General features: G+C 43.8%; 1 protein-coding gene and 1 long non-coding RNA gene across 3 annotated transcripts in view; one reads left to right on the top strand and one right to left on the bottom strand.

Annotated features, from left to right (window-relative positions):
* The window catches only part of LOC141082884 (uncharacterized), a 64697-nt gene that overhangs the window by 43135 nt on the left and 7861 nt on the right, over positions 1 to 13701 (bottom strand). The window lies entirely within an intron of this gene.
* PCP4L1 (Purkinje cell protein 4 like 1) overlaps positions 11159 to 13701 on the top strand; it is a 114188-nt gene continuing 111645 nt past the window's right edge. The window contains exon 1 of the mRNA XM_073566901.1: positions 11159 to 11265. Within this exon, the coding sequence (XP_073423002.1) occupies positions 11257 to 11265 (9 nt within the window). The 5' untranslated portion in view covers positions 11159 to 11256. The remainder of the gene's footprint in view (positions 11266 to 13701) is intronic.

Below are 13701 nucleotides of genomic sequence, written 5' to 3'. Positions count from 1 at the left end.
GGAAGTAGAGCCGAACCCTTCAGAAGTGTCCATCGTGGAGTATGTCATGCGCTTCCGTGACAAGATGCAGACCTTGACGAAGTTGGTGCATGACAACATGGCTCAGGCTGACCAGAAGCACTGGTACGACCGGAACGCCCGGGAGCGTACCTACCATGTGGATCAGAAGGTGTGGGTGTTGGTCCCCGTACTGAAGGATAAGTTTCAGGCGGCCTGGGAAGGCCCATACGTCGTATACCAACAGCTCAACCCAGTCACCTACGTGGTCACTCTTGACCACGCTTGGCGTAGGCACAAGGCCTTACACGTCAATATGATGAAAGCTCATCAAGAACGTGGAGCCTGTGTCCTACCGGTCTGCAACCTGCCCCCTCCTGGACATGCTGGCCCAAGCTAAGGCTGGTGGGTCCATAGAGGACGTGGAGGTAAGCGCCTTGCAGCTGCGAGCCACGCTAGAACCCTTATAAATTCTCTAGTACTTTTCAAAAGGGGAGTAGACTCCCTAGCTCCACCCACCCAGTGAGGTCAGCCAAGAGAAAGCATAAGACTAGGAGGCTCGATTAGGAAGGGGTTTTTTGCCTGGGGTGACAGCTAGGGAGCTGTGCTGATAGACCATTTTCCTTTGGGGAAGGCGGCCCTCCTCCACATGGCGTGCCATTGACTGAAATATGTAAGTTCATGTTTTAATCCATTTTATTTTGTAATTGCCTGTATACACTGTAACTTGTCTCATTTGTAACATCTTTTTTGTAAACACTGCCTATATTTTTTGGAGTAATACTATAAACTTAACTAGTTTCGGTTTCCTTGCTCTATAAACGTATTGCCATGACCTTAGTGCTACAACTAAGGCCTGTTTCATACCTCCGTCATCGGCCGTCAGTTGAAATCTGCCAAAGGTTGAAACCAGTGAAGGAGGTGGAGGAGCACGATATCGTGTGAGGTGGAGGAGCGCGATATCGCGTGAGGTGGAGGAGCGTGATATTGCGTGAGGTGGAGGAGCGCGATAGGGATATCGCGGGAGGGACGGGTGAGTTGGAGGAGAGAGAGAGATTTTATCAGCTCCCGGAGCACCATTTATAGGTTAATGCTGAAATTAGCGGACCGTCAAAGCAAAAAAATGTTGCAGGGTCCGTTTCATCCGCCCGGGAGCCTCTAAAATCATGGCCGATCCGTAAAAAAATGGGTGGGACGGACGACCGTCAGTCAAGATCCGCCAATAATGTAAGTCTATGGGGGGAAAAAAAGGATCCGCCGCTTTTTTGGCGGATCCGTTTTTTAAAAAATTTGGCGGATTTTGACTGAAGGGAAAAACCGGATGTGTGAAACAGGCCTAAGGCTATGTGCACACATTGCGGATTCCGCTGTGGTTTTTTCTGCGCGGAAACGCAGGTAAAACCGCAGGTAAAGTGACCTGCGGTTTTCCTGCGGTTTGGTCTGCGGTTTTGCCCTGCGGTTTCACACCTCTACTATGTTAAAGGTGTGAAACCGCTGCGGAAACCGCACAAACAATTGACATGCTGCGGTTTGAAAACCGTAGCAAAACCGCGCGGAAAAAACCGCACCGTCAGCACAGCGTTTTTGAAACCCCATAGGGTTTCATTGTACTCTACTTGGTCAGCGGAACTGCTGCGTTTCCGCAGCGGCAAAAACGCTGCGGAAACGCAGCAGAATCTGCAACGTGTGCACACAGCCTAAGCTACCTAGTGGGTTGGCTTCTGACCCGATATTGATTTAATTGTCCAACCAGGAGCTGGTGGCAGCAAAGTGTGTTCTGGGGTATTTGGGAGATTCTGGCAGTGACGGAATGGAGGTTTTACATGTGTATTTCCTACCTAAGACCAGGGATATACATACAGCCCTCCCTTAATGCACGACACCAAACTAGTATAAATTGCCAATAATTACAAAATTTTATTAAATACAATAGCATGACATAACATACCATCTAGCTCTAAATGAGCGTCTCAAAAAGGTGCACTAAGAAATTTAGATAATGGAAAATTTCCCAATCGGACACTTACATAGAGGGAGTGTGTAGCGCTGGCGTCCCTGTCACCCCAACACGCGTTTCGCTTCTTCGTCCTGAGACGTTGCCGAGATTTGAATCTCGTCCCCCGAGATCTCGGGACGAGATCTGATCCCGCGCATGCGCTGTCCCCGGACCGGCGGCCATCTTTCCGGCGTCCATGCTCCCGGAGGCCACCGCAACATGGCGGCGGCCAGCAAGGGAACTTTGGGGGCCTCTGGGCTGCGAAGAAATGCCGGCGGAGCCGCGGCCCCTGCACTGGAGCACAGCCCGCTGCCACCACCGCACCACAGAGCGCCGCCTGCTGCCACCACCGCAGAGCCCACCTGCCCCAACCCTGCTGCCCCTGCCCCAGCACAGCTGCCCCTGCCCCAGCACAGCTGCCACCACCGCAGAGCCCACTTGCCCCAGCACAGCGGCCCCTGCCTCAGCACTGCTGCCCCAGCCCCAGCACAGCTGCCCCTGCCCCAGCACAGCTGCCCCTTCCCCAGCACAGCTGCCACCACCGCAGAGCCCACCTGCCCCAGCACAGCTGCCCCTGCCTCAGCACTGCTGCTCCTGCCCCAGCACAGCTGCCACCACCGCAGAGCCCACCTGCCCCAGCACAGCTGCCCCAGCCCCAGCACTGCTGCCCCAGCCCCAGCACAGCTGCCCCTGCCCCAGCACAGCTGCCGCTGCCCCAGCACAGCTGCCCCTGCCCCAGCACAGCTGCCACCACCGCAGAGCCCACCTGCCCCAGCACAGCTGCCCCTGCCTCAGCACAGCTGCCCCAGCCCCAGCACAGCTGCCCCAGCACAGCTGCCCCTGCCCCAGCACAGCTGCCCCTGCCTCAGCACAGCTGCCCCAGCCTCAGCACAGCTACAACCAACCTGCCCCAGCACAGAACCACCACCGCACGAGCCTGGACCACTGAATGACCCCTGTGACTACTTCACCTGTGCCGGATCCCTTCCCAGGTAAGCTGAATTCGGACTGTAAGACGGACCCCCATTTGACACATTTTTTTTTTCCCTATTTTCCTACTGAAAATTGGGGTGCGCCTTATAGTCCGAAAAATACGGTACTACATTATCTGTACTCAGAGTTATCACTGAATTATCTGTGGTGTTACATAGGACTGCAGGAGACATCTTTGAGGGATAGAGACATAGGGTATTTGAACAATAGTTGTTTAATACTGTGTTGATTGGCCATTGTATGGGACCCTGTGGCTTGTTGACTTGCAAAACAGAGGAAGAAAAACTATGCAAATTGAATAAATACTCAAACAATGCAACTAATCTCATCACACCTCCCTCTTGACCTCTGGATGATGGCTTGATGGACAACAGTTGTTAACTAAAAGGGAATATGCTTCTATAACAAGAGATCCATAAACTCTATGGAAACACAGCCAGGAACACTCTACAGGACAGCAGCCAGGACATCATGGCTCCATCACGAGGGACACAGATTTGACATTCTACAGGACTCCAGCTTAGGGGACCACGGTTCTGGCTGAAAAAATACAGATCTGCTCCTTTGATCATCACTGAACACATGGAGACTAGTCAGGATTTGGACCCACTGGTTACCTGGATCCAAGGAGATGTTCAGAGAAGCCAGGCTGTGACCCTCCAGTCACCTGGCCATGCAACTCAATCGTCTGTCATTTTCGTATGCTTGTCGTTACCTCATCTCTGTGCATGCCACAGGTGGGGTAGTCGGCCCTGGAAGTCACAGCTAAAATAATGTGGGTGATATACAATACTGTGGGTGATGTACAGTGGGTACGGAGAGTATTCAGACCCCTTTTATTTTTTCACTCTTTGTTTTTTTTGCAGCTATTTGATAAATTCAAAACAGTTCTTTTTTCTCATTAATGTACACTCTGCACCCCATCTTGACTGAAAAAAAACAGAAATGTAGAAATTTTTGCAAATGTATTAAAAAAGAAAAACTGAAATATCACATGGTCATAAGTATTCAGACCCTTTGCACAGACACTCATATTTAGATCACATGCTGTCCATTTCCTTGTGATCCTCCTTGAGATGGTTCTACTCCTTCATTGGAGTCCAGCTGTGTTTAATTAAACTGATAGGACTTGATTTATAAAGGCACACACCTGTCTATATAAGACCTCACAGCTCACGTCAGACCAAATGAGAATCATGAGGTCAAAGGAACTGGCCAAGGAGCTCAGAGACAGAATTGTGGCAAGGCACAGATCTGGCCAAGGTTACAAAAGAATTTCTGCAGTACTCAAGGTACCTAAGAGCACAGTGGCCTCCATAATCCTTAAATGGAAGAAGTTTGGGACCACCATAAGTCTACCTAGACCTGGCCGTCCAGCCCAACTGAGCAATCGTGGGAGAAGAGCCTTGGTGAGAGAGGTAAAGAACAACCCCAAGATCACTGTGGCTGAGCTCCACAGATGCAGTAGGGAGATGGGAGAAAGTTCCACAAAGTCAACTATCACTGCAGCCCTCCACCAGTCGGGCCTTTATGGCAGAGTGGCCCGATAAAAGCCTATACTCAGTGCAAGACATATGAAAGCCCACAGAGTTTGCTAAGAAACACATGAAGGACTCCCAGACTATGAGAAATAAGATTCTCTGGTCTGATGAGATGAAGATGGAACTTTTTGGTGATAATTCTAACCGGTATGTGTGGCAAAAAACAGGCACTGCTCATCACCTGCCCAATACAATCCCAACAGTGAAACATGGTGGTGGCAGCATCATGCTGCTATGGGGGTGTTTTTCAGCTGCAGGGACAGGACGACTGGTTGCAATTGAAGGAAACATGAATGCGGCCAAGTACAGAGATATCCTGGATGAAAACCTCTTCCAGAGTGCTCTTGACCTCTGACTTGGCTGTAGGTTCACCTTCCAACAAGTGACCCTAAGCACATAGCTAAAATAACAAAGGAGTGGCTTCAGAACAACTCTGTGACCATTCTTGGCTGGCCCAGCCAGAGCCCTGACCTAAACCCAATTGAGCATTTCTGGAGAGACCTGAAAATGGCTGTCCACCAATGTTCACTATCCAACCTGATGGAACTGGAGAGGATCTGCAAGGAAGAATGGCAGAGGATCCCCAAATCCAGGTGTGAAAAATTTGTTGTATCATTCCCAAGAAGGCTCATGGCTGTACTAGCTCTAAAGGGCGCTTCTCAATACTGAGCAAAGGGTCTGAATACTTATGACCATGTGATATTTTAGTTTTCTTTTTTACTAAATTTGCAAACATTTCTACATTTCTATTTTCTTTCGGTCAAGATGAGGTGCAGAGTGTACATTAATGAGAAAAAAAATAACTTTTTTGAATTTACCAAATGGCTGAAATGAAACAAAGAGTGAAAAATTTAAATACTTTCCGTACCCACTGTATAATAATATGAGGTGACGTATAATAATGTGAGGTGATGTATAATAATGGGGGTGATGTATAATAATGTGAGGTGATGTATAATAATGGGGGTGATGTATAATAACGTGAGGTGATGTATAATAATGTGAGGTGATGTATAATAATGGGGTGATGTATAATAATGTGAGGTGATGTATAATAATGGGGGTGATGTATAATAATGTGAGGTGACGTATAATAAGGTGGGGTGATGTATAATAATGTGAGGTGATGTATAATAATGTGAGGTGACGTATAATAATGTGGAGTGATGTATAACAATGGGGGTGATGTATAATAATGTGAGGTGATGTATAATAATGTGAGGTGATGTATAATAATGGGGGTGATGTATAATAATGTGAGGTGATGTATAATAATGGGGGTGATGTATAATAATGTGAGGTGATGTATAATAATGGGGGTGATGTATAATAATGGGAGGTGACGTATAATAAGGTGGGGTGATGTATAATAATGGGGGTGATGTATAATAATGTGAGGTGACGTATAATAATGGGGGTGATGTATAATAATGTGAGGTGATGTATAATAATGTGAGGTGATGTACAATAATGGGGGTGATGTATAATAATGTGAGGTGATGTATAATAATGGGGTGATGTATAATAATGTGAGGTGATGTATAATAATGGGGGTGATGTATAATAATGTGAGGTGACGTATAATAAGGTGAGGTGATGTATAATAATGGGGGTGATGTATAATAATGTGAGGTGATGTATAATAATGGGGGTGATGTATAATAATGTGAGGTGATGTATAATAATGGGGGTGATGTATAATGTGAGGTGACGTATAATAAGGTGGGGTGATGTATAATAATGTGAGGTGATGTATAATAATGGGGGGTGATGTATAATAATGTGAGGTGACGTATAATAAGGTGGGGTGATGTATAATAATGTGGGGTGATGTATAATAATGGAGGTGATGTATAATAATGTGAGGTGACGTATAATAAGGCGGGGTGATGAGATGTATAATAATGGGGGAGATGTATAATAATGGGGGCGATGTATAATAATGGGGGTGATGTATAATAATGTGAGATGACGTATAATAAGGTGGGGTGATGTATAATAATGTGAGGTGATGTATAATAATGGGGTGATGTATAATAATGTGGGGTGATGTATAATAATGGAGGTGATGTATAATAATGTGAGGTGACGTATAATAAGGTGGGGTGATGAGATGTATAATAATGGGGGCGATATATAATAATGGGGGTGATGTATAATAATGTGAGGTGACGTATAATAAGGTAGGGTGATGTATAATAATGTGAGGTGATGTATAATAATGGGGGTGATGTATAATAATGTGAGGTGACGTATAATAAGGTGGGGTGATGTATAATAATGTGAGGTGATGTATAATAATGGAGGTGATGTATAATAATGTGGGGTGATGTATAATAATGGAGGTGATGTATAATAATGTGAGGTGACGTATAATAAGGTGGGGTGATGAGATGTATAATAATGGGGGTGATGTATAATAATGTGAGGTGACGTATAATAAGGTGGGGTCATGTATAATAATGGGGGTGATGTATAATAATGTGAGGTGACGTATAATAAGGTGGGGTGATGTATAATAATGGGGGTGATGTATAATAATGTGAGGTGACGTATAATAAGGTGGGGTGATGAGATGTATAATAATGGGGGCGATGTATAATAATGGGGGTGATGTATAATAATGTGAGGTGACGTATAATAAGGTGGGGTGATGTATAATAATGTGAGGTGATGTATAATAATGGGAGTGATGTATAATAATGTGAGGTGACGTATACAAAGGTGGGGTGATGTATAATAATGTGAGGTGATGTATAATAATGGGGGTGATGTATAATAATGTGAGGTGACGTATAATAAGGTGGGGTGATGTATAATAATGGGGGTGATGTATAATAATGTGAGGTGATGTATAATAATGGGGGTGATGTATAATAATGTGAGGTGATGTATAATAATGGGGGTGATGTATAATAATGTGAGGTGACGTATAATAAGGTGGGGTGATGAGATGTATAATAATGGGGGCGATGTATAATAATGGGGGTGATGTATAAAAATGTGAGGTGACGTATAATAAGGTAGGGTGATGTATAATAATGGAGGTGATGTATAATAATGTGAGGTGACATATAATAAGGTGGGATGATGTATAATAATGTGAGGTGATGTATAATAATGTGAGGTGATGTATAATAATGGGGGTGATGTATAATAATGTGAGGTGACGTATAATAAGGTGGGGTGATGTATAATAATGAGGTGATGTATAATAATGGGGGTGATGTATAATAATGTGGGGTGATGTATAATAATGGAGGTGATGTATAATAATGTGAGGTGACGTATAATAAGGTGGGGTGATGAGATGTATAATAATGGGGGCGATGTATAATAATGGGGGCGATGTATAATAATGGGGGTGATGTATAATAAGGTGAGGTGATGTATAATAATGGGGGTGATGTATAATAATGTGAGGTGATGTATAATAATGGGGGTGATGCATAATAATGTGAGGTGACGTATAATAAGGTGGGGTGATGTATAATAATGTGAGGTGACGGATAATAAGGTGGGGTGATGTATAATAATGGGGGTGATGTATAATAATGTGAGGTGACGTATAATAATGGGGGTAATGTATAATAATGTGAGGTGACGTATAATAAGGTGAGGTGATGTATAATAATGGGGGTGATGTATAATAATGTGAGGTGATGTATAATAATGGGGGTGATGTATAATAATGTGAGGTGATGTATAATAATGGGGGTGATGTATAATAATGTGAGGTGACGTATAATAAGGTGGGGTGATGAGATGTATAATAATGGGGGCGATGTATAATAATGGGGGTGATGTATAAAAATGTGAGGTGACGTATAATAAGGTAGGGTGATGTATAATAATGGAGGTGATGTATAATAATGTGAGGTGACATATAATAAGGTGGGATGATGTATAATAATGTGAGGTGATGTATAATAATGTGAGGTGATGTATAATAATGGGGGTGATGTATAATAATGTGAGGTGACGTATAATAAGGTGGGGTGATGTATAATAATGAGGTGATGTATAATAATGGGGGTGATGTATAATAATGTGGGGTGATGTATAATAATGGAGGTGATGTATAATAATGTGAGGTGACGTATAATAAGGTGGGGTGATGAGATGTATAATAATGGGGGCGATGTATAATAATGGGGGCGATGTATAATAATGGGGGTGATGTATAATAAGGTGAGGTGATGTATAATAATGGGGGTGATGTATAATAATGTGAGGTGATGTATAATAATGGGGGTGATGCATAATAATGTGAGGTGACGTATAATAAGGTGGGGTGATGTATAATAATGTGAGGTGACGGATAATAAGGTGGGGTGATGTATAATAATGGGGGTGATGTATAATAATGTGAGGTGACGTATAATAATGGGGGTAATGTATAATAATGTGAGGTGACGTATAATAAGGTGAGGTGATGTATAATAATGGGGGTGATGTATAATAATGTGAGGTGATGTATAATAATGGGGGTGATGTATAATAATGTGAGGTGATGTATAATAATGGGGGTGATGTATAATAATGTGAGGTGATGTATAATAATGGGGGGTGATGTATAATAATGTGAGGTGACGTATAATAAGGTGGGGTGATGTATCATAATGGGGGTGAAGTATAATAATGTGAGGTGATGTATATTAATGGGGGTGATGTATAATAATGGGGGTGACGTATAATAATGTGAGGTGACGTATAATAAGGTGGGGTGACGTATAATAATGTGAGGTGACGTATAATAAGGTGAGGTGATGTATAATAATGGGGGTGATGTATAATAATATGAGGTAATGTATAATAATGGGGGTTATATATAATAATGTGAGGTGATGTATAATAAGGTGGGGTGATGTATCATAATGGGGGTAATGTATAATAATGTGAGGTGATGTATAATAATGGGGGTGATGTATAATAATGTGAGGTGATGTATATTAATGGGGGTGATGTATAATAATGTGAGGTGACGTATAATAAGGTGGGGTGACGTATAATAATGTGAGGTGACGTATAATAAGGTGAGGTGATGTATAATAATGGGGGTGATGTATAATAATATGAGGTGATGTATAATAATGGGGGTTATATATAATAATGTGAGGTGACGTATAATAAGGTGGGGTGATGTATCATAATGGGGGTGATGTATAATAATGTGAGGTGATGTATAATAATGGGGGTGATGTATAATAATGTGAGGTGATGTATATTAATGGGGGTGATGTATAATAATGTGAGGTGACATATAATAAGGTGAGGTGATGTATAATAAGGTGGGGTGATGTATATTAATGGGGGTGATGTATAATAATGTGAGGTGACGTATAATAAGGTGGGGTGACGTATAATAAGGTGGGGTGATGTATATTAATGGGGGTGATGTATAATAATGTGAGGTGACATATGATAAGGTGAGGTGATGTATAATAAGGTGGGGTGATGTATAATAATGGGGGTGATGTATAATAATGTGAGGTGACGTATAATAAGGTGGGGTGATGTATAATAATGGGGGTGATGTATAATAATGGGGGTGATGTATAATAATGTGAGGTGACGTATAATAAGGTGGGGTGATGTATAATAATGGGGGTGATGTATAATAATGGGGGTGATGTATAATAATGTGAGGTGACGTATAATAAGGTGTGGTGATGTATAATAATGGGGGTGATGTATAATAATGTGAGGTGACGTATAATAAGGTGTGGTGATGTATAATAATGGGGGTAATGTATAATAATGTGAGGTGACGTATAATAAGGTGTGGTGATGTATAATAATGGGGGTGATGTATAATAATGTGAGGTGACGTATAATAAGGTGTGGTGATGTATAATAATGGGGGTAATGTATAATAATGTGAGGTGACGTATAATAAGGTGTGGTGATGTATAATAATGGGGGTGATGTATAATAATGTGAGGTGACGTATAATAAGGTGTGGTGATGTATAATAATGGGGGTAATGTATAATAATGTGAGGTGACGTATAATAAGGTGGGGTGATGTATAATAATGGGGGTGATGTATAATAATGGGAGTGATGTATAATAATGGGTCAGGGACATTACTACTTGTGGTGCAGATATTGATGTTATTACACTCCGGTCTTCCACCCTTTCCTCGCCGGGCTCTCAGCGATCAGCACCATTAGCCCTGACAGGAGACAGACAGGAGATGCCTCCGTCCTTGTAATCTGTGTCAGATCCCCCGCTTCCCGGGAGACGGTGGGAGTTGGCGGCGTGCCAGGCCCAGCATCTGCCCCTCCAGCTGTTATAGTCCGCTCCCTCCTCATCATCCTCAGCGCTGGAGCCCAGGCGTTAACCCCTTCCCCTCCGCGCACAGTGTGGAGTGTCAGCTCTTGGGGTTCTGTCACCTTCATGCCTGCCAGACCTCAGCATTAACCCCGAGTTGGCCGTAGCAGCTCTACCCCCTGACCTTCTCCATAGGGAAGCGCCTGCTCAGGGATGCCATGTCCGGCAGTGAGGGGGTTACGGCTGCCTCCGCCAGGCGCCGTTCATTCACCGCGCTGCAGCCACTCAGCGCCCTATTTTGGAAATGCAGCAAATGACTGAGGAGATTCCCATTGGCTGCCAACAGCTGTCACTCAGCACCAGAGGGATATATATATTTATATCCATAGTGTATATATGTGCGGCGGCGACGGAGCGCAGCAGAGCACGGCACAGCGCAGAGCACAGCGTCACCATGAGTGAGGTGAGTGCCGCACATCCGGGTCCCGGCTCCGCACGCACATCCCGCACACACTGCACTGCGGAGCTCCGAGCGGTAGCGGAAACACCGTGCGAATCCCGGGCGGTAATGTGTCAGCGGCCAAGTTACTGTGCCCGCAAATACACCGTGTCACACACCGTCCATACGCCACCGCAACACCCGGTAGTGTCACACCGTCATCCTAACGAGCAATGCAGCATCATACCTACAGTCACGGTGTTCTGCAGGGTATGGAGGAAGCAGAGCCGAACCTGTCACTCACCTGGCCATGTAGAGTCCGAGTAAGACACTGTAGGAGATGTCACCTGCAGTCCCATGTAACACTAAACGCAACTCAGTGATAACTCTCTGAGTGCAGATAATGTAGTAGATGTCACCTGCAGTCCTATGTAACAGGACAGATAACACAGTGATAACTCTATGAGTACAGATAATGTAGTAATGTCACCTGCAGTCCTATGTAACAGGACAGATAACACAGTGATAACTCTCTGAGTGCAGATGCTGTACTAGATGTCACCTGCAGTCCTATGTAACAGGACAGATAACACAGTGATAACTATATGAGTACAGATAATGTAGTAATGTCACCTGCAGTCCTATGTAACAGGACAGATAACACAGTGATAGCTCTCTGAGTGCAGATAATGTAGTAGATGTCACCTACAGTCCTATGTAATACCACAGGTAACACAGTGCTAACTCTCTGAGTGCAGATAATGTAGTAGATGTCACCTGCAGTCCTATGTAACAGGACAGATAACACAGTGATAACTCTCTGAGTGCAGATAATGTAGTAATGTCACCTGCAGTCCTATACAACAGGACAGATAACACAGTGATAACTCTCGGAGTGCAGATGGTGTAGTAGATGTCACCCGCAGTCCTATGTAATACCACATGTAACACAGTGCTAACTCTCTGAGTGCAGATAATGTAGTAGATGTCACCTGCAGTCCTATGTAATGGGACAGATAACACAGTGATAACTCTCTGAGTGCAGATGCTGTACTAGATGTCACCTGCAGTCCTATGTAACAGGACAGATAACACAGTGATAACTCTCTGAGTGCAGATGGTGAAGTAGATGTCACCTGCAGTCCTATGTAACAGGACAGATAACACAGTGAAATCTGTAAGTACAGATAATATACTAGGTGTCATCTGCAGTCCTATGTAACACCAAAGTTTACACAGTGATAACTCTTTGAGTACAGATAATGTGGTATGTATCACCTGCAGTCCTATGTAACACCACAGATAACACAGTGATAGCTCTCTGAGTGCAGGTAATGTAGTAGATGTCACCTACAGTCCTATGTAATACCACAGGTAACACAGTGCTAACTCTCTGAGTGCAGATAATGTAGTAGATGTCACCTGCAGTCCTATGTAACAGGACAGATAACACAGTGATAACTCTCTGAGTGCAGATGGTGTAGTAGATGTCACCTGCAGTCCTATGTAACAGGACAGATAACACAGTGATAGCTCTCTGAGTGCAGATGGTGTAGTAGATGGCACCAACAGTCATATTTAACACCACAGGTAACACAGTGCTAACTGTGAGTACACATAATGTACATGTCACCAGCAGTCCTATGTAACACCACAGATAACAGTGATAACTCTCTGAGTACAGATAATGTAGTAGATGTCACGTGCAGTCCTATGTAACAGGACAGATAACAGTGAAATCTGTAAGTACAGATAATTTACTAGGTGTCACCTGCAGTCCTATGTAACACCAAAGTTAACACAGTGATAACTCTTTGAGTACAGATAATGTAGTAGATGTCATCTGCAGTCCTATGTAACAAGACAGATAACACAGTGATAACTCTTAGAGTACAGATAATGTGGTATGTATCACTTGCAGTCTAAGGTAACAGTGATAACTTGAGTACAAATAATGTAGTAGATGTCACCTACAGTCCTATGTAACACCACAGATCACACAGCGATTTCTCTGAGGACAGATAATTTAGTAGATGCCACCTGCAGCCCTATGTAACATCACTGATAACACTGATACCTCTCTGTATAGCTAATGTAGACGTAGCCACCAGTCCTATGCAGGCACGGACTGGGACTGAAATTTAGCCCTGGCATTTAAAGTCACACAGGCCCATGTCGTCCCCGTCCCCAAGCACTAGATGGGATATATTAGGCTGGGTTCACACGTAGCGGAACTATCGCGGAAATTACCGCGAGAATTCCGAATTCCATTTTGCGGGAAAATCGCATTTTAAATTCCCGTGATTTTCCCACGGAAAAACTAGTGTTTTGCAAGCGTAATTAGCTTGCAAAATGCTAGCCTTCTCCAAGAGATCTGTAGCATCGCTTGGAGAACTGATTGACAGGTTGGTCACACTCGTCAAACACAGTGTTTGACAAGTGTGAACAACTTTTTATTAC

Source organism: Dendrobates tinctorius, unplaced genomic scaffold, assembly GCF_039654945.1.
Source record: "Dendrobates tinctorius isolate UK_male_01 unplaced genomic scaffold, ASM3965494v1 ptg000019l, whole genome shotgun sequence".
NCBI lineage: Eukaryota > Metazoa > Chordata > Amphibia > Anura > Dendrobatidae > Dendrobates > Dendrobates tinctorius.
This window is presented reverse-complemented; position numbering and strand designations above follow the sequence as displayed.